The following is a 21852-nucleotide window of genomic DNA, read 5'->3' as shown; positions in this document are numbered from 1 at the left end:
AAAGTAAACGAAGAGAATATGTCATTTGCACTTACGGCCTAATCTAAAGTTCATCGAGAGATGCATCTTGAAAAAAATCCGCATCATTACCACTCCTAATACCAAGCCCAAAAAAGTTACGCGGAGTACCAAACCGGAAAAAAAATTGGAACATTAACTTCGAACTATCATAGCTCAGTTGTTACTTGACCAATTTCGATAAATTTTACACTCTCGAATTTTGTGAAGTTTGTAGATTATTTCAAGTATATCATTATTGACGATCGTTTATGAAAAACTGATGAAAATCTGATTTTCCCGTTCCAAGTTTCTTTTTTCAAGCTATCTGCATTCATGCGACCCCTGCATCGCGAATCGCGAACTTCAACTTCACCGAGTCATAACTTTGTTGTTAGTCAACCGAATTTCGAAATTGGTTCACCATTGGAAAGGAACTACTTCCAGAAATAAAAGGCACTGGAACAAAACGAAAAATATTGTCGTCTACCCAAAGTTATAATGAAAACTGTAGATAGATGACCTCAGAAAAGGTAAGAGTTTTTACAATGATCGTAAATATCTCGAAATTCAAAGCGATGACCTATATAATTTAACACATTGCTAGTGATACCAGCTACAATTTTCGCCCAAAATGCTAGAGCAAAAAATCTGACTTTCGAGGAACACCCTAATTTGCTTTTTAAAAATATCTATAACACTAAAACCGTTACAGATACTATAATGGTGTCTTTAGCAAAGCTGCTCGATATGAGTTTATCTACAATTTTGTCGAAGAATGCAGTCCTCCATCTCAACACATCCGGAAAATAAGTTTTGGATCCCCTTAATAATAAGAGCCACCCTAATTCCAAGTACATCGAAATATGACTTATCTTTCACTGATCATTTGTTTTGGAGACATCACAGCTCTTAAGTATAAGGTTCAGCCACAAATGTTTTTGTCTCCCTAAAATGTGGATCCTGACCACTGTGCTATGCAATATAACTCGGAAATTTTAAAATTTCCGATCTTCTTCCTATTTTTTGAAATTCTGCGGCAAACCTAAAATAAAATCAGTATTTCCGATACAAAAATATAATTATTTTTTGAGTTTAGGTATATTTACCGATATTGTTAAGATTGTAAGTGAAATCTAAGTTTCAGTTTTTTTTTTGTAAATTTTGTTCATAATAAATTTCCAGCTAAAATAATAAAAAAATATATGCCATAAACTTTAAAAGTTTCAATTTGATTTTGTTTGGCAAAATTTTCCCATTAATATAATTTTTTTGTATTTGTACCAAATTTCTTGAGATTCTTTAACAGTATATATAATTTTGTTCATCAATACATTGTTTCTGGTAATGGTTCAAATATTTTGGAGCAAAAAAATGTACATGTCATCGCTCTAATTTTTGAGTTATATAGAAACATGTAAAAACAATGAAAAAAATTATATATATACATATATATATATATATATATATATATATATATATATATATATATATATATATATATATATATATATATATATATATATATATATATATATATATATATATATATATATATATATATATATATATATATATATATATATATATATATATATATATATAAATAGACGTAAGTTTGTATGTTTGTAACGCCATAACTTCGAAACTACTGAACGGATTGCCACCAAACTTGGCACAGGTATTTCTAGAATTTCAGAGATGGTTTAGGGTGTATATTTATAGGGGAGGGAGCGTAGCAAGTGTCATTAACAAGAGGGGGTCATGAAAAAATTCATATAAGTTGACAAGAATCGATACGTTTTGAAGACCATAGAAGCCTTTTGCATACCTTAGATATGACTATAGGGGGGGTGGATGTAGCAAGTGCCTTCAAATAGGGGGGTGTGATGTTTAAAACGGCATAATTCCGAAACTACTACTGATTGTCACCAAACTTGGCACAGATACTTCATGGTCTTCTGAGATAGTCATAAGGGTATTTTAATAGGGGAGGGAGCGTAGTAAGCGTAATTAACAAGAGGGGTCATGGACAAAATCGTACAACTTAACGAACATCAACATTTTTTGAAGACCTTAGAAACATTTTGCTTACCTTAGGTATGATTATATGGGGGATGGATGTAGCAAGGGCCATAAAAAAGGGGGTGTAATGTTTGTAATGGCATAACTCCGAAACTACTGAACGGATTGCTTTCAAATTTGGCACCGATACTTTCTACTCTTCAGAGGTGATCATTAGAGAATTTTCAGGGGGGAGAGTGTGTAGCAAGTGTCCTTAACATGGGGGGAGAGGGTCAATGACGAAATTTATATAATTTGAAGAGAATCGACATTTAGACTAGAAGAAGGGTTTTTGAAAATAAATGCTCGTCTCCAATTTTTTGTAAAACAAGAGAGTTTCAAGGTCGTAGTAGATAGTATTGCTGTTGTTAATTCGAATGCAAAGCAATTGTCTGCAAATAATTTCAAAAGATCTGCTTTCATTTTGCCGGGGAATTCATAAAACTAAGGGAAAATAAACTTTATCTGCCTATGAACACGAGTGTATTTAGGACTCAGCATAACTACGAAACAACTAAACGAATCGCCACCAAGTTTGGCACATGTACCAAAGGTGGGAATCGATATTTTTTGAAAAGCACAGGTACTTTCTACACTATTCAGAGTAATCATGGAGAAGATTGGTAGTAAGTTCACTGACAAAAAGGAAGTTGAATCAAAATAGATTTTAATGTTATATTGAGGATGAGGGAGTGTAGCAAGTGCTCCAAACATGGAAAGTGGAAGGGAAAATCGATCAGATTTTACGAAAAATTGGTACTTCTTTACGAGTACAACATATTTCTAGCAACTAAGTGAGGTTCACAAAAATATTCACAAGAGGGAGGGGGAATAAGTATTCTCAATATTGATCTGAATTGACGAAATCATACAATCAATGTACTTTGTTTTTGTAAATTGAGAAAACTGTTGTTAAAGCCGGGGTAAAATAAATTATATAAAAAAGTGATTCTACACACTTAAAAAGGCGGGTGGGTAATGTCAGAGACATAACTGGATGTCGTGAATACGAAAATAACTGACATGTTCCTTGACACTTCCGAATATCAATTAGTTTATCAATTGTATGAATTATGCAAGCGTTCCCGTTTTTCGCATTTTCCGCAAAAACAAAGAAGGCTTCACTTGATCTCGATTACTGTGAATTTCACACAGCGAAAAGTGCACAAATCTAATCAAACAGTTCTAGATTTGCACTAAACTGAGGTTTTTACCTTCGATTTGCGAAGAAGAAATCCTAATAGTTCTTTAGGAAACTTTTAGAGCCATTAGAACGACAGATTTTGTGTGATGCTCTCCACCGTTGTCCTCTTTTCGTTGTTTTTTCACCAATGCAAACGACTAGCAGCTATGACGTAATCGCTCTTGTCGGAAGCGAAACTAGCTTTGCAAACGGCACACACTACATCTGCTCGCTGTTACGATAGAATCCAAACTGATTCAATTTTTTCACTAATGGGCGGTCCTAACGGCTATAAAAATAGCAGCATATAGAATTTTAATGTTGATTATTTCATTTTGGATTTGCATTTCATTGAAGGAAACTATCAGAATGCTGTACGGGATTCATTCCTGCCTTTCAGAAGGATCAAATTGTGGAACTCACTACGATATTAAGTACTGTTCGGAACATTTTTCTCGAACGATTTGTTGTACAGCAGCAAATATTTTGTTCTCTTCCTCAGAACGCGTTCCGATTGGCTGGTGTTGACATGGGTCAAATGAGACAGGTTTTTCAATAGTGTACTATTGAAATACTTCAATGATGTTGCTATTCTCGATTCTATTGGTAGTTAGATTATATGAATCCTTTTACAGATCACTGAGCTATGAGCTTTCAAAATACGAGAAAGGCAAACGCGCCTTATGAATTATCCTCTTTGATACTCGTTTATACCAAACATTTCAGAAAAGTTTAATTTTGAATTGTTTGAGATTATGAAAATTTTATCATAAAATTGTGACCATATTTCCGATGGCATATAGCAAAAATTATGTTGATTCGTTAGATACAACAAGAGATATTCACAATGAAAAACTTATCACTCTCTCAGAGGGTAAATTTTGAAAAGGCGCCCCATAGTCAAGTAAGTCGTATTCACGACAAAAAATTCCTGTGATTTTACATCTTATTAGATGCGCACAAATGGAGCATCGCAGTTCACGCAAATTCACGTTGAAGAACATTTAATATTGTGTCTAAAACTCTGTGACATGAAATTCGTTGAAATAAAAAAAAGAATACTGATAGCGCAACCGCCGCGACTTGAACCGAGAATTATTGGATCGCAAGAACGTCTGTTAATCGACTGAGCCACGGAAGCATCGTATGAGGAATCAAGTCACCTGTGTTATTCAGAGTTTTTTGGTGTGTATAGTACGAATGTAGTTATGATGTTAAACAGCCTTTCTTTATAAAATAATCATCATCAGATGGAAAACTATGAGCAATTACGTGGAAATAATAATGTAATAAAATTTTTTATAAAGAGGAGGGAGTCGCAAGTGCTAATAGCCAAAGGTATTGTAGACCGAATGTGGCGAGGTAGTACGGAAGTACGTTACAAGCACATATACATAATAATTCAAGTACGTTACAAGCACATATGCATATGAAAGTCGGAGATTACTAAGAAGGTATGTATAGAGAGAAAGGTCTTTTAAATGTTTCTAACAACAGGGTTCAAATATAAAACTGACCCAATTTGTCGAGAATATCATGGAAATTATGCTTATTGTGAGATCTGAGAGGGGACACTGATCATATGCAATCTGAACATGAACGGAGTATTGTTCAATCGAGTGGTCGTCTAAGTTGTGTTTCATTGCAATCAGAGTATCAATAGGGAGGACAATTTCTAGAATTTTTTTCGGCCTTGCCTTCACGAAACATTTCCAAGCAACGCCGGGTAAATCAGCTAGTTAATTCAAAAATTCATCGATTTTGTAAGGTTTTCTTTTGATAGTGCAAGAATGGTAGTTGGGTGAAAATTGTAGCTGGTATCACTATCAATCGAATGATGTGTAAAAATATATAGGTCATCTATACACTTTGAAATTTGAGATATTTACGATCATTGTAAAAAGTCTCACCTTTTCTTAGGTCATCTATCTACAATTTTCATTATAACTTTGGGTAGAAAACCCTATTTTTCGTTTTTTCAGTGCATTTTATTTCTGGAAGTAGTACCTTTCCAATGGTGAACAAATTTTGAAGATCGGTTGACTAACAACAAAGTTATGACTCGGTAAAGTTGAAGTTCTCAATATTCGATTCGCGATGCAGGTGCCGCATGAATGCAGATAGCTTGAAAAAAGAAACTTGGTACGGGAAAATCAGATTTTCATCAGTTTTTTATAAACGATCGTCAATAATTATATACTTGAAATAATCTACAAACTTCATAAAATTCGAGGGTGTAAAATTTATCGAAATTAGTCAAGTAACAACGGAGCTATGATAGCTCAAAGTTAACGTTCCAACTTTTTTTCAGGTTTGGTATTAGGAGTGTTAACTGGCACACCTGGCAAATAATGAACAATTTTTAACCACAGATAAGATAATAGTTGTGGTATTTATGAAACATAGGTTTTATAATTTGATTCCACTATTCGGATTTTCTCACACATTAACGAGTCAAATTGGCAAGTCAATATATTCGAATTAAGCAATACTTACCCACGACAAACAGAATTACCGCCGGGGGCATAACGAATATTCCAACCAGCCAATCGGCCACGGCCAAACTCATCACGAAGCAATTGGTGACGGTCCTCAGACGCCTGGTGGTGGCCACCGAGAGAATCACTAGTGTATTCCCGATCACGGTGATGACAATAAGCGTACAAAACATCACCAACAGAAGCAACTTCTCCCAGGACAGACAAATCCGGAAAAGACAGTCCTTGGTGGCGCTCTCGTCGGTGCTGCTGCCGTTAACGCTGGTGAAACCGTCCGATACCGACAGTCCTACGGTGGAACCGTTCCCGATGGTGTCCACCACAAGGCGCTCGCTAAAATTAAGCAGATCACCATTAACGATCTGCAGATTGACGTAAATCTCCTGGTACACGCTCGTGAACGGACCGGTATAATTAATCGTAATGGAAGCCGTCGTTGTTGCCGCGGTCGTCGTCATCGCCGTCGTTTCGATGGCACTTTTATCGTTGGTCATCGTGAGGAAATTTACCATATGTACTCAAAGCGATCCAACGGGAATCGCCGATGCGCTGGTGGTGGTGGTTTGTTCGATTGCGGCAGAGTAATTAAGAGGCCATCTGTCGTCGTACACTCGCAGCAGGGTGGCAACAACCTGCTGTACTCTAGACAAACGATTCCGAAGTGTACGGCGTTGGGGATCTGTGGAAAATTGGAAAAATATTTGTGTGAATTGTTTGCAAATCGAGCCAATGGAAATGTATTTCTCTGTCGAGAAAGTAATTATTTTCTTTGTTGTTTGAGTTTTAATTCAAAAAGTGTTATCGTCCTTTGAATAATTGGATTATGATTTCAAACTGATCCCAGGATTAATGTTTGTTTTCAGTTTTTCGCACCGATACGCACGTATTATCGTATCTGCTTGTGTTTTACTTTTCCACAAAACATAAGAGACAGTCACTTCGAACATGGTTTTTACCATCCGCATCATGAGAACTAAAGTGTACAATGCGATTCGAGGATAACTCCTCAATATTCAAACATACGAACAACAGCCATCTGTTGGAAATTCAAGTAGAAAGTAAACTTACAACTTTCCGCTGTTTACCGCTGAACCTTTTGTGCTTAGAAGTGAGTCCCACGACCCAGTTTTCGCTTGCCACCCGCCCACCAGCACCCACCAAAGTCAACCAGCTAATATCCATTTCTGTTGATTTTTCGTCTCCCGATCTCTCCGGTACTATATACTACCACCTGCACTTTGGACGGTCGAGTCTATTTGATCCTTTGCACCGGAGACGATTAATTGTGTCGGCAGACTGTGGCAAGCGCTGTACGAAACAGAAAAAAAATCGATGACGCAAACAACAGCGGTTGCCATTACCTTGTCTTATCAGGGACAGCGAACCGGTGACAACATCCGCTATAAATTGTCTTTCGCTGGCAGTCCTTCGTGAAAACTAACTGCCAGGAGTAGATGAAGAATACCGAAGAATGACACACCCCGAGCTGCTGCCCACGAGAATCGCAGTCACTAAATGAGACGCTGACAGCCGGTTGGTTGATTTATTTATCGGGACAGATAAGTTTGATAACATCTTTCAGCCGTTTTTTTCGTTTTTCTCAGTTTCGTTTTGGGAAATTTAAAATTCTCGCTTGGCAGCATCCGGAGTAAGGGGAGATATTTATTAACACCACCATTAGCACGTGGCTTCCGCTAAGCAAATATAAATAAAAAAAACTGTTGCTAACGGTCAGTCGTTAGGCTAATTAGTTGAAAATTTCGGGCCGTGCTTTAGCCTCGGATCCTTGAAGAAAAGTATTTCAACGTACTATAAAACCTGACTGAAACGAGGTTTCAATCAAAGCAGTTCTCCCAAGACTGTGCTCACTTTCGCGGAGCAGTTTTCTTCGGTATTATAATTACAGACGAGATTTATAACCTTCAAATGAAATAAAATTTAACCGGTTTATTCAAATATTCACAGAGAAATATTAATATTAATACTGAGCTGATAGAATAATAATAACGATGTTTAGGTCGACAAAATGTGCTAGTGTTACATTCAACAAAATCTCCGGTGGCCAGTCCGACCATTTTTTTCCACCATCGTTTCATTTTTGTTACGTCCCAAGTCACCTTTCCAACACTCCCTGTTTATAAGGCACCTTTTCAAAATTCACTCTATAAAATAATGCGCAGAATTTAATAGTGAATATCTCTTGTTTTATTTAAGGCAGCAACATAATTTTTTCTCCATACTATCGGAAATATGTTCAAGAATTTATGATAAAATTTTCAACAGTATAAGATAATTACAAGTAACTCAAAATATAAGATTTCTAAACTGTTTGGTAAGAACCAGCATCAAGGTGAAATTCAGTGCCAAAAATTGGGTGCGTAAACTTTCAACCGCATGAATTGAACGAATCATCGCACAAAGCGTATCGTGCAGAACCGACATATACACGCAGTGAAATGGAGTTAGCTCAAAATAACAAAACCGTCCGTTTTGCCTTTCTCATATAGAAAGGTTATGCAATCATTGTGAAAACCGACTTTTGAACCGAGGCCCGGAGAGCCGAGTGTCATATACCATTCGACTCAGTTCGTCGAGTACGCAAAATGTCTGTGTGTGTATGTGTGTGTATGTGCGTATGTGAGTATGTGACGTTTTTTTGCACTAACTTTCCTCGGAGATGGTCCCAGATGACTTCCGGTTCGGGAGTTATGGGGTAAAATGTGCAAAAAAAAGAAAATATGTGTTCTACCTTTTCTCATAGATGGCGCGACCGATTTTCACAAACTTAGGTTCAAATTAAAGGTCCTGTGGTCCCATGTGTAATTTCTGAATTTCATGCGGATCCGACTTCCGGATCCGGAAATATAGGATAACGTGGGTTAAAAATTGTATACCATCGCTGAAAATGGGAAAAAAACCTTAAAAAAATTTCTAAACCGACCTCAAATCTTTTCCAATTGATAGTTTTTATCAGTAGATGGTCAAACAAACCGATTTCGGTTATTCTTTTAAGAATCGAAGAAAATTATTTTGAAGAATACCACAGTATTATATATGATAGTATATTATATATGATAGTATGATTGATATGAGAAAGGCATCATTACACCACTAGGTGAATTGAAACAGGTTTTTAAACATGGCTTCTGTTAATATAAAGCTAGAATATGATTGTTATGAACTAATTTCTCCCTTCTACATAAGCAATTATATCTGATTGATTTGAAGCAGAATTGTAATCCTGGCTAGCAAAAAAAACAACTGATTTGTTTCGGCTGATGTTATTGTTGATTTGTGATTTGTGTAATGATACAACTTGGTTTATTGTTTGAATAAACTGTATCAGTTTTATTCCTTATAAACCAGAGAATTTATCTCTCTCGTGGATAATTAAAAAAGTGTGCACGTGTTCTGAAAGGAAAATTGATGTGTTTTTCAGTTTCTTTTGGAGCTGTAAAGATAATTCAAAATATTAGTAAACCTGCATTACATTACGAAACACGTTTTCTACAGAAAATATTTGATGCAGGATCTTTATCTTGACCGGATTGTTGGAGTACCGATTCAATGGAAACAATAAAATTTAATAGCTAAGGAGCTTAATTGCGACATGTGAAAAATTCGATCGTCTCACGACAAAAGGACCCAACTGCTGTTCAAAGCATTTAACAATTCGGAAATGGATAAAAATCGAAATAAAATATGTTTAAAAGATGACATTGAACATTAGTTTGAAAACAATCTTTTGTTTTATTAATGACAAACAAAAATGTATGATTTTAACAAACAATAGCGTATGTTGAAATAATCATTTTTATCATTTATTCAAATAACCAAGTATATAAATTCAAAGCACTATGATTATTACCTTTATCTAAAGTTAGGTCATTCTGTAAGTTAATTTTACTATGGAATTATTTAACAAAAAATTGACAGGAACGCATAAATAAAACATTTGTTATTATTATCAAAATATTAACTAAGAAAAATCAAATATCTAGTACCGGAATATTTCCACTGATTGAGTGCAATGGGTTTACGATACGTTCATTTACTCTCATTTATTCCGTGTTATTTAATTATAAAATTTCTGGAAGCGAATTTATTTAATTATAGAATTTCTGGAAGCGAAGTTGTAAAAGGTGCAAAATTCACACAATCAACAAATACGAACGATTGTCTATATTTCGAAGTGTGAAAGAAGCATGTCAGTTATAATCGTATTATCATCCTCAGAGTTTCAATTTCACAGAATTTTCTGTAAAAGCGCAGGTTTTTTTTTGCCCATTTTGCCACACATATTCTGTGTCACAGAACAAAGATTTTTTTAAAATTCACAGATTTCTACAGATTTTTATAAATATTTCATAAAAATGGCAGATTCTTAAAATGTGTTTCACAAATTTTGATCGAAAATATGCAACACAGATTTTTTAAGTTGAAATTTCGAAATGGCAACTCTGCTCCAGTTATGTCTGTGAAAATACAACCTTTTTCGAGCAGTTTTTCTCTTGCTATGTTTTGAGTAGTTTTTAAATAGTGTTTGCTCACAGTTTTTCGAACAACTTCTCGAGTAATATTTTCGAGCAATTTTCCAAAATTAACAAATTTTTCAAGCAACTTTTTAAATAGTTTTATAGCAGTTGCTTAGAAGCAGTCTATTCGAGTAGATTTTCAAGCAATTTGCTCAGGCAGATTTTCCAAGAATCGGTTACGAACTATGTTTTAAAAAATATTGTCAACCTATTTATTATCTATCCTTTTTCGTTTCGTTTATCGTTTATCGTTTATCGTTTATCGTTTATCGTTTATCGTTTATCGTTTTTCGTTTATCGTTTATCGTTTTTCGTTTTTCGTTTATCGTTTATCGTTTATCGTTTATCGTTTATCGTTTATCGTTTATCGTTTATCGTTTATCGTTTATCGTTTATCGTTTATCGTTTATCGTTTATCGTTTATCGTTTATCGTTTATCGTTTATCGTTTATCGTTTATCGTTTATCGTTTATCGTTTATCGTTTATCGTTTATCGTTTATCGTTTATCGTTTATCGTTTATCGTTTATCGTTTATCGTTTATCGTTTATCGTTTATCGTTTATCGTTTATCGTTTATCGTTTATCGTTTATCGTTTATCGTTTATCGTTTATCGTTTATCGTTTATCGTTTATCGTTTATCGTTTATCGTTTATCGTTTATCGTTTATTGTTTATCGTTTATCGTTTATCGTTTATCGTTTATCGTTTATCGTTTATCGTTTATCGTTTATCGTTTATCGTTCATAGTCCCAACACTCAAATAATAATTTAAGTTCGAATTTCTTGAAGAATCGCGTGATATGGTTCCCAACGTCAAAACAGAATATATTACTTGACGAAAATAAATGATTTATTAATTTTTAGTTAGTTTGACGTAAAATCGCCATAACTAAGTTCTAAACCTTATGAGACAGATGGTTTATGTCTTCGACAAAGTTATAGTATTCGAGTTTATCTACAATATTGTTGAAGACTTCAAAATTGTATTTCTTCAAATAAAAAAGTTAGTTTTTTGTGTGTCTTTACAGTGAGTTTTGGAACATGGTTTTTAAGTTTAAAAAAATCGTCAAACTACACCGAGCAACTATTGTGAAGACATCAAACAACTCAGATCAACCGTTGTAGCATAATAAAAGAAAGCAAACTCATATTACCACCACTAGCAGCAGTGGTGCTAGATACATTAAGGAATGAGCCATCGTTCGGACCTTGTGTCGGTTTTTCTTTAATAACATTTTTTACAGATGTCGGATTATGTTACAGTCTTCGAAGGTTTTCTTCCTCATTAAATTTCCTACAAAAATTACATGCCCGCTGATTTTTTGAGTATATAGGGTGACCTCCAGATGATTTTTTTGTTAAAAGTTAGTTTTCCCATACTAAATCCCATACTAACTTTGAACCGCGGGCGCGAAAATATAGTTTCTCCTATCAAGCTAAAATTTTGCATGGTGCTTATGGGACCCAAAAGGAACACGAAAAGTTTAGTGGAGCTGAAATCAATATTTTGTCCCACCCTAATGTACATCGAACATGATCTACTGGCCGTCTCACGACCGGTACCATACATCCAAACATCTTCTCCGTTCATCAAACACTAGTGTTCTCGCTCTATACCTATTTTCCGCTCAAGCACTGTGTAGGAGAGTGTGTTTATAATCGCTCGTCACCCTCTCTACTGGTGCCAGTCGCAGAACGCAGGTTCGAGTCCTGTCTCTGAGCGTATCTTTTAAAAAAAAACATCTTTTCTATAAGTTTTTCATTCATTTGGCTTCTCCAATATATGTTTCCACTTAGTGAATTGACCAATCGTCAAATATTTTTCGTATATATTCAATGTGATAAATAAAATCTTAAAAATGGCAATCAGTGATTCCTTTGCAAGTCTAAGTAGGTTATAAATTTGATAAGAAATCCATTCAATGGTTACAAAGTAAAGAGAATTTTAATTTTCTTTCAACTAATTTTTTCAACTTTACAGGTTTTGTCAGTTGATAGCCTTACTTCCACAATCCCATCGACAACAATTATATTTCATCACGTTCGACATATGAGGGAGGGTGACGCGTGTTACAGTTAGGAGGTATTGTTAGTTGATGACTACAAATCATAAACCATCATGTGTTAAAATTTAGTTTCTAAGACAGTTAAGAATAAAAATTTTATTTATACGAAATCGTAAAAAAAAATCTCTTTTGCTCCTTTAGCTGGTTTGAGATAAGTTTTCATACGAACATCTACAAATTATTATGGCAGGTAACATGGGATAAATGTTCTCGCAAAATTATGTGAAATACATATTAATCACAAGTAACTTTTACCAATATTGAATGCATTGAATAACTTTTAAAGGACAGTCTATTAAAATCTACGTGAAAAGTAGGGTGGAAAATATTCACATAACTTTTCACGTAATTATGAAGTGATTATTTTTTTGAGTACATGTAGTTTTTTGACAGTCTTTCCGAAGAGAAAACTGCAGGTGAACTGTTGCAAACTATTGCAATTAATTTAAAGTACCGAATTATTCCGAATTCCTCTTCAAAGTGAATAATGACAGATGGCTTATTGGTCGTTATAGACGTAGTAAATTGCGGTTTGGTAAATCAGCAGATATGACACTAAACTGTACTTCATGAGATGTCTGCTTGTTATTAAATGTAGGCGGCCACTGCGATAAGCTTCAGTATACGGTAGATTAGAGCTCGTTTCGACTTGCTTGTTAACCATATGGTTCTAGAGTTCCAAATTGATTGTGAGGGGAGAGTATAACGAGCAAAACTAGAGTAATTGGTGCTATTGAAGGACGCATATTCAAGGTTCATCGACGCGCCTAGAAAAGTCATTCACGAAAACGAGAAGAAAAACAAGATACCAATGGCACAGTTAGCAAGAGTCAAACTGACGAATAGAAATAATGTAATAAAAATTTGTTATTATTCTATTGTTACACTAAGAACCCGGGCGTTACTATATCATAATGCTACGTTGCGTTCTCATTCAGGACAAAAACCAACAGTCATTTGCAACAGTAAAATATTAAGTAATTACAATACTTAGAAAAGTTTTCATCGTATTTTGTGACAGCCGCTCAACTGAAAGTTTTGTTTTTTTTTTTCATCTTCGTGAATTTCTTTCTCATTCAACTTGGACAATGTTTGTGGCATTTAACCAAAGCATTGTACGTACGATTCGGCTGGAAACGATTCCATTGTGAGCTGGCAGCATGGAAAAAGTTATCGCTCCTTTTTGGAGAAAAGTTTTAATTTGTTAAAATAATTTTGGAATTAAAACGTATTGATCAAAAACAGATTCCCTCAGTGTTTGAATCCATAATGTCTTTACATAAACTCGAAGTAAAATAGAAAAAAAAACTTCGCATCATTGCCGCTGAATTATAATAAGCATTATGTTTATACTTAGTTTGCCTAGTATTTAATAGCAGGGACCATCCCCCCCCCCCCCCCCCCTCCCACCAATGAAAACTAATCGAGTGTATCCAACTGGGAAAATAGGTTTATCCCGTTATTTCGGGATCCATCTAGAAATGTTTGCGCTTCTTGACTACAAACTGAAGATTGGTAAACAACCGTTTTCTCGAATGCCCTTGAATCTGTGCCAAATTTAAATACTGTCTGCCCTCATTATTCCACCAATTGAAGAGGTAATTACCTCGTCAAACATGCTCAGACTGTGCGGCACCTACTAAAATTAGACACCGTAACTGATTAATTCATTCGCAGAAAATCGCGATGATTTTCGCTGAAACTCGGCTTCCAACCTAAGCTCCATTCATCACCAGCAAAAAGTTGCACATTATTCAAATTGTAAAACAGAAAGGTAATCCTCAATCGTTTGATTATGTTCGTTGAGCTTGTTGCGGTTCTTCAAGGATACAGTTGTGCTGAAATTGTTGAAGGAATTTGCAATTAGATTGCACTCGAAACTGAAAAAAATGAGTGAGCTCGATTAGATGGAAACAGACTGATTTAATTAAATAAAAACCCACACTATTCAACCGGTTTTTTTTAACACAAATACACATCCGGGCATCGTTGCTCAATTGTGCTTTTTGCTGAAGTCGAATTCCAGTTTTTTCTAAAACAAAAACCACGAGCTTCTTTTGAAGATATTTATTCTAAAATTTCAAGTTGTATTGCAATTAATTACCTTTTTTTCACTGACATTCTTTGTTAAGTTTGAAAAGTTATCGCATCTGAGCTGAAATTTTTACCAATGAACGAATGTAAGCGAAAAAGATAGATGGTTAGTTCTATATTCATTCTATTTTTTGCAACTGCGATAGCAATCAAAACAAAGTATTGCACTATTAGGGTAAAGTAGGCATAATGCCCCAGCTACCGTATAATCAACAAGAGGCATTACGCCCCACAACAATGATTCAATGTGCCTCTTGAAATGTCGATATAGAAGAGAAGCAGATAAAGAAGATATTCTTCGCATCAGAAACCAATTGCATAATCAATTAATTACAATTGGAAACCAACACTTCTGATTCTCCCAATGCTACATTTTGTTTTAGTAATCGTTATAAATCTTAAAAACAATATTTTAACTCGAAGCATACTGTTGAATCGAAGGTGGGGCATAATGTCAGTAGAGTGACTGTTTTGAGAAAATTCGTATATCAAAGAAATGGCTTTGTTTCTTTGATTTTTATACTGTAAATAAAGACATTAGCTCTGCTGAAAGTTAATTACTAAGTAGCAACCGACCATTAGACGTTTAATATGGTGAAAATGCTATTATTAGAAGCCAATCCGTACATCGAAAAGCTGCCTAATGATATATTCAGTTTTTTTTATATTTTCCATCACACGACATCTGCCAAACTTGCATAGCAGAAAGATCTTACGAAAATATAGTGTTAGTGATCAAACTTTTGTTTGGAAAAGTCTTGAATACTTAAAAAAAAAGGAAAATGGGAGTTTTGACCAACAGGGGCGCTTCATAACACCTTCCCCTACACTCTCAAGTTCAAAAGGTCAGAATTATTCTTAAAAGGGTCTAATGCCAACTGTGAGACAACGTAAGTCGCCATAAGTAAATTTAGTTTAGCAATGACTGAGTGGAAACATACAGGGTACGCCATCTAACTTTTTTGTTTAACTAGCGGTTATTTCAACATTGGTAACCTTAATGTCACTTCTGATTTGACAGAAACTTAATTTTATCCTTCCGTTGAACGAAAATGGTTGTGTATACGCTTGGGGAACGCGTGAAAATAGTGCAGTTTAACTTTGAAACTGGACTTGCGATCAGCTTGAAGAAGACACCGATTTTGTCAACAAATCATCTTCTCGGATGAGGCACATTTTCATTTCGGCGGGTATGTTAATAAGCAAAAGTGATAATCAGAGAGTGACGGTTTGGTGCGGATTTTGATCTGGCGGCATCATCTTCCCGTTACTAGAAGAGGAAGACTTGAACACCATCCGGTTCCAACAAGACGGCGCTCCGTGCCACACAGCCAACGCTACGATCGATCTTCTGCGCACAGTCTTCGAAGATCGAATTATCAGTCGAAATTCGGATGTCGTTTGACCGCCTCGGAGCTGTGATTTGACGCCATTAGACTATTATCTTTGGGGGGCTATCAAAGATAAGTATCATGTGGACAAGCCAGAGACAATTCAAGCCTTGAAGGACAACATTCGTGCAGCCATAGCTGAAATAAAGCTGCATGCAATCGAAAATGTACTAAAAACTGGACCGACCGTATGGCGTACTGCAAGGCTAACTGAGGCAGCCATTTGATTGAAATTATATTCCACAATTAACCGGAATGATTGTACTTAATTATGAAAAAATAAATTTTGAAATTGGATGAACCGTTTGTGTTTTATTGCATGTTAAAAAAAGTTACATGGCGGACCCTGTATATCGAAGAAGGCAAATTAATGCAAAACTCACAGAAAAGAAGATTTTTGTAAAATAAAATTCTCTCAGACAGGGCACGAACTTGCATTCTCATGGAATCCGTGCATACGCGTTAACCATTTCCACCACCCTGAGCTGTGGTAGGCACAGTTGTACAACAACACCGAGTTGGTAAGCGTACATCGAACAATGATCTAAATCCTAGCCGCCTCACAACCGGTACCTTATATCCAAATTTCTTCTCTGTTCACCATTTGTATTTACGAGCCTATTAGTTCAGCAGCCAACATAATGTTGAAATCAATCAATCTATGATAACGAGTTTTAAAAGGAATGGTTATTTTATATTTAAAATTTTATTTTAATTGCTTAAAATCTTTTTCAGACCAACATTTTTTTAAACAGAGACCAGTGTAATGTTGATTTCTCGAGTATTAGCATGTTGAGCGATCGAGTACCATTTATTTTGGACACTTTATTTGTTATTTCCGGGTATTTGAAAAATGGTATTGAACCAAGTATAATGCTCATAGTGGTATCTGCTTTTTCGTATTCATCGATTATTAGGTTTTCGATTAATAAAAACTGAGTCGACTCCCACTTGTACGGGGAGGGCAGATTTCCCCCCAAACGGCTGGCTATTTCTGTCAGCCATTTTTACCGGAATTCTTCCAGAGTTCCGGCACAAGTCTGGCACAAAGGTAATCACTAATCTATTATTGTAATTATTCGATAAAATTCGCTGAAAATGAAAAAAAAGTCCTACCTTAGTCAGCACCGTCCATTCCTCTAGCTGGAGTGTAATAAAATGGCGTAAGTCGCCTAACTTTTACACTAACACATTCATTAAATAAGCGAAAACTTAATGACATTTGATATAATGGGGCTGTCCACAAAAGACGTCATGCCGCAAGGGGGAGGGGGTGTTTCATAAAACGTGACCTTTTGTGACAGCATTTTTGAAATACCTAATTATATTACTGCTTTCCCCTATTTCCTGAAAAAATCTCTACAATAAACGTTTACATTCTATAGGAAATCGTAGATTTGTTGATGTTAAAGCTTCTTCTTGTAAATTCGGAAATGAATGATGCAGGAAATCATTTCTGTTGTGATCAGCAAAAGTGCAAAAGAGGAGCGAGTAAATTAGCGAAATTAATACATTTTGCCTAATATGAGTTAAAAAGGAAAAGATGCCTTCAAACGGTTTAACTTAAGTTATGCACTGACAATTTTTTCAGTAATTTGCTTTTCTAACATTTAAAGCTGGAAATAAATAAGTATAATGAAAGGTTGGCAAGGAACGTAATTATTGATATTGGGACAAAATTTCATTCAAATAAAGAAGGGCTTTTTTTTGTAATTTGACTTCAAATTTTTAAGATCGATTTTCAATGCAAAACTCGATCAGTAAACTTTTCAGTGTTTAAAAATTAAAATTTGACTTATTTTGGGAACATCAACAGCTCAATGATTCTTTGTAGGATTTGTCATTTTTTACTTCAATTGGTAAAAATGACTTTATTTAATGAATCCTGAAACAAATATAAATTTTTACTCCTTAGTCCACTATTTCAACTCTAGACTTACTTTTGAGAAGGTCCTCAGATAAATTCCCTTGAAAACTTTCAAAAGGATAAAGACTGTCCCAGAAAGTATGGACGCACTTTGATTTCGCTGTAAATAATTCACAAGTGTTAGATATTCAAACTACATTCGATATACTGATAATATTAGACTACTACAATAGAATATTATTCTCAACATTTGCTACTTAGCCATTGTAGACTAGCTGGCACCTTCTTGATAACGTTCCTCATCAAATTCCGTACAGACTTCTTGGCGACAAGTTTTGACACTTTTTTTCAATCCTTTTCGAACTGTTGAATGGTGGATTCATGTCTTTTGGGACGAAAGTGACATGTTTGGTAGTATACCATTCTACTGTTTTTTATTTCGAATAGTGGCAGGAAGCAAGATCTAGTCAGAAGACAACAGGATCCTTGTGGCTTCGAATCATGGGTAGAAGTCGTTTTTGTAAACATTCCTTGATGTATATTTCGCTGTTCATTGAAGCAGTGGTGATTAAGGGTTTCGAAATCTTACCACAGCTACAAATTGCTTGCCAGACCATAGCTTTCTTACCAAATTTTTCGACTTCTATCGATGTCTCTAAAAATGACACTTGCCCTTCTCGCACCGTATAATATTGTGGTCCCGGCAAGGATTTGTAATCGAATTTCACGTAGGTTTCGTCGTCTATGATTATGCAGTTCAAATTTCCAGCAAGAATCGTATTGTACAGCTTTCGAACCCTCGGTCTGATCGATGTTTCTTGTTTCGGACTACTTTTTGGTTGTTTCTGCTTCTTATAGGTTAGAATATTCAAACGTTCTTTAGCGCGAAGAACATTAGACTTCGAAGTTCCCACTTTTTTGGCCACATCCCGAACTGAAACCTCCTTCTTTTGCTCGAACGCCTTCAGTATACGTTTATCCAACTGAAGGTTAGCGGGACCATTTTTTTCGACCCGTTTTCGGTTTATCTTCACCGAAATTCCTGATTGCATTTCGCACGACTTTTTCACTTACTCCTTCCATTTTTGCTATCTTTCTCAGTGACAGTCCGCGTTCTGTGCACCATTTGTACACAATTTTTCGACGTGGTTCTGCTGAAAGATCACGCATTTCGAAACAAACTAATGAAAACGAATAAACAACTGCCCAAATAGTTGGATAAGAGTGTAAACAACAGGACGCAGCCATAAAAATTGACAGATTCTGAACCATTACGAAATGGTACCGGTTTTTGGTTGCGTCCGTACTTTCTAGGACAGTCTTTATATCTGAAAAACGGTTAGTTCAGGCCGTGGACCATCCCGCAAATAATTTTAACTTTTTGTTAAAATTTGACTGTCGAGCAGTTGTTTTGTATTTAACTAAAACTGCGGTCCATTTCAAAGTTTGACGGATGGAAAGTTATTTACGTTTATTGTGCATTGAAAAAAGTGTAAAAAGTGTCCTCGAAAATTTGTCGAAGCACTCCGTATTATTATTTGTATTTACTATAAGTGCAATGCAGACAACATAATAAGAACTTCGAGAAACACTTATGGCGTTTTTCATTGAGAAACACTGGTGGCGAGGATTGCTCTGATTTTGCACTTTCGAGCACAAATGGCAATGAAACACCGTCAAAATGTTGCATTTCTGCTCGAAAGTGCACAATCAGAGCAATCCACGCCACCAGTGTTTTTCAATGAAAAACAGCATTACTTCGTTTGATAATGTATTAATATTTTTAATGGAGTACTGAATGCATAAAAATAAATTATAAATAAAAAACTTTTCCTAAAGATCTGGATAAAGATTTTTTTTCAACCATCAAGCTGTCAAAAATAACCATACTTTCGAGCAGAGTTTCTCTTGACAACGTCAAAATATCTAGTCGACTGTCACATTTTAACTAAAAATTTGAATAATTCGCGGGATGGTCCACGGTCTAAAAGTTAAAATAATTGGCGAGATGGTCCACAACCTCAGCTGATTTGTTGTCATCGGTAATGTTTTAGGTAATTACCATGTGTAGAAAGTGTACACTGTAAAAATCGTTATAGTGTTCTAAAACAAAGAAGATTTTTGAAAATTGTTAAAAGATTTTTTTTATTTAATTTTTGACCAACTTGACTACGACAAGCTTTGAATAACATTTTAGGAGCTAATTAATATTTTGCACGATAGTCCCACGACAAAAGGGCTTACCTGAAAATGACAGTTTCTCTTTGTTCACCAGCATGTTGTGAATGTTCTAGGTCACCCAAAAACTAGCTGAATTCCAGGCCTTCAGATCTACCAGTCCGAAACAGATCAAAGTAGACAAGTAAGCAATATGTAGGTCTAAGAGCAAATTCAGCAGCTGTAAGATTCATATGGGTGGTCTATAATATAACTGAAACTGAAACAAACGTATCCTCAGCAAGCCGTTTTAGTTTTGTTTATTCGAACAGGTCTGCTGTCAAATTTAAAACTGGTATACGCTGCCGTTCTATTTTTTCTATATTTGAAACACAGATAAAACACTGCTGGGGCTGCCAGTTTATTTTGTTATAATTTCTAGATTTAAATTTTAAAACTGACATAAATTATGCATCTAGAACTAGAACACTACTGGATATGCCCTAAAAGTATGAACAGCAAATAACAAAAAAAAGAGAAATTTTACCAATTGTTTTAAGGTAGTTTGTTTTAGTTATCTTAGTTAACTAGAGTGCCTATAACCAGAGTGACGACTTCTCATCCGTAATGTTAGCAACAATTCAAAACATTCCATTAGCTTTACATTGAATTGACATGTCGTTTGCTCGTTTGAAACTGGTAGCTGTCATTCCAAACGAACAGCTGTCGTCACTCTGATTATAGTCACTCTATAGATAACTATGCAGAAATTTTACCATCCAAACTAGCAAGCATCAGCCGCTTACAGATGACCGGAAACTCAGTCTAACCAATATTGACAAACGACATTGTTTAGGCATGGCCGAATCGAAAGTTGCCCTTGGTCATCTAATTTGTCCCTGTCAGCTCCGATGGGACAACAAACCACTCATTTCTGAGGCAGTAGCACAGTATCGCCACCTCACCGTATTGAAATACGACAGGAAGGGAAACTGACACTACCGGGAAATGGTTTAATGCATTTAATCACAATCTCAGCGGGACATCGATCGTTTGGTGGTGAAAACGATAGCTTTATTGTTTGGGCACCCAAATAAATTCTCATGCTTTGTCGTCGGTAGGCCTTTGCAAAATTACGCCACTGGGTCATTCCGGGTGAGTGGACACGCAAATATCTCAACATTGTTTTTTTTTTGTTTTGACAAAGAAGCCAAACTTACATCGATAGTGCATAGAGAATAGTACTCTGATGATTGCTGATTTTGCCGTCTAATGTATCAATAAATCGATTAATTGTTGATAAGAATATCACTTTGAGTTTCATATTAAAGTAGTTTTTTCGGATTGCATGATATATTACCTATATACGACTTTCACTCTTTCATATGTGTACTCTATTTACCTTGAAGCAGCGGAGAAAGATGAATTAATAACAGCCTGTCATTTTACCATCATATTGAATGTTTACAGTGGTTAATAGACTGAAGCAATACCGGAAATCACAAAAATGGTTTACCTTACTGGTATGTGACAACCACAATGTCGCTGTGTTTGATTGACAGACAGACAGAGAAAGTTCGGTGAAATTTGACGAATGAAATTTCTCATTTTTCTATCAACAGGAATTTCAGAAAAATCAAAGCCTCTATACTGGATACTTGCCTACTGAGATTATTTCCTAACAACTTAGTACCAGGCGCTGATATCAAATACAAATTATAATACGGAATGCTTCGACAAATTTTCAAAGACACATTTTGCATCGTGCGGTACACTGTAATGATACACTGTCAGAGTGACAATGTACTTTAACGAATTTTCTAAAAAACTAGCAACGCTGAAGGGTAAGAACAAGTTCACCATAGTTACTGTTTATTATAGTGAAAAATAAATAAACAAACAGTTTTTATCTGATAATCAAGATTACAAGCGAATTGTAAGTTAAACAATAATCTAGAATGGTTAAGCCAAAGTGAATATTTTAGGTTGAAACGAACTG

The 21852-nt window shown here is 35.3% G+C and overlaps 1 protein-coding gene across 1 annotated transcript in view; it reads right to left on the bottom strand.

The window, feature by feature from the left end:
• LOC131439818 (5-hydroxytryptamine receptor 1D) overlaps positions 1 to 21852 on the bottom strand; it is a 60563-nt gene that overhangs the window by 30633 nt on the left and 8078 nt on the right. The window contains exon 2 of the mRNA XM_058611007.1: positions 5741 to 6421. Coding sequence (XP_058466990.1) covers positions 5741 to 6254 — 514 coding nt within the window. The 5' untranslated portion in view covers positions 6255 to 6421. The remainder of the gene's footprint in view (positions 1 to 5740; positions 6422 to 21852) is intronic.

Source organism: Malaya genurostris, chromosome 1 (assembly GCF_030247185.1).
Source record: "Malaya genurostris strain Urasoe2022 chromosome 1, Malgen_1.1, whole genome shotgun sequence".
Lineage (NCBI taxonomy): Eukaryota > Metazoa > Arthropoda > Insecta > Diptera > Culicidae > Malaya > Malaya genurostris.
The sequence above is the reverse complement of the archived record's forward strand: the minus strand, read 5'-3'. Positions and strand labels throughout refer to the sequence as shown.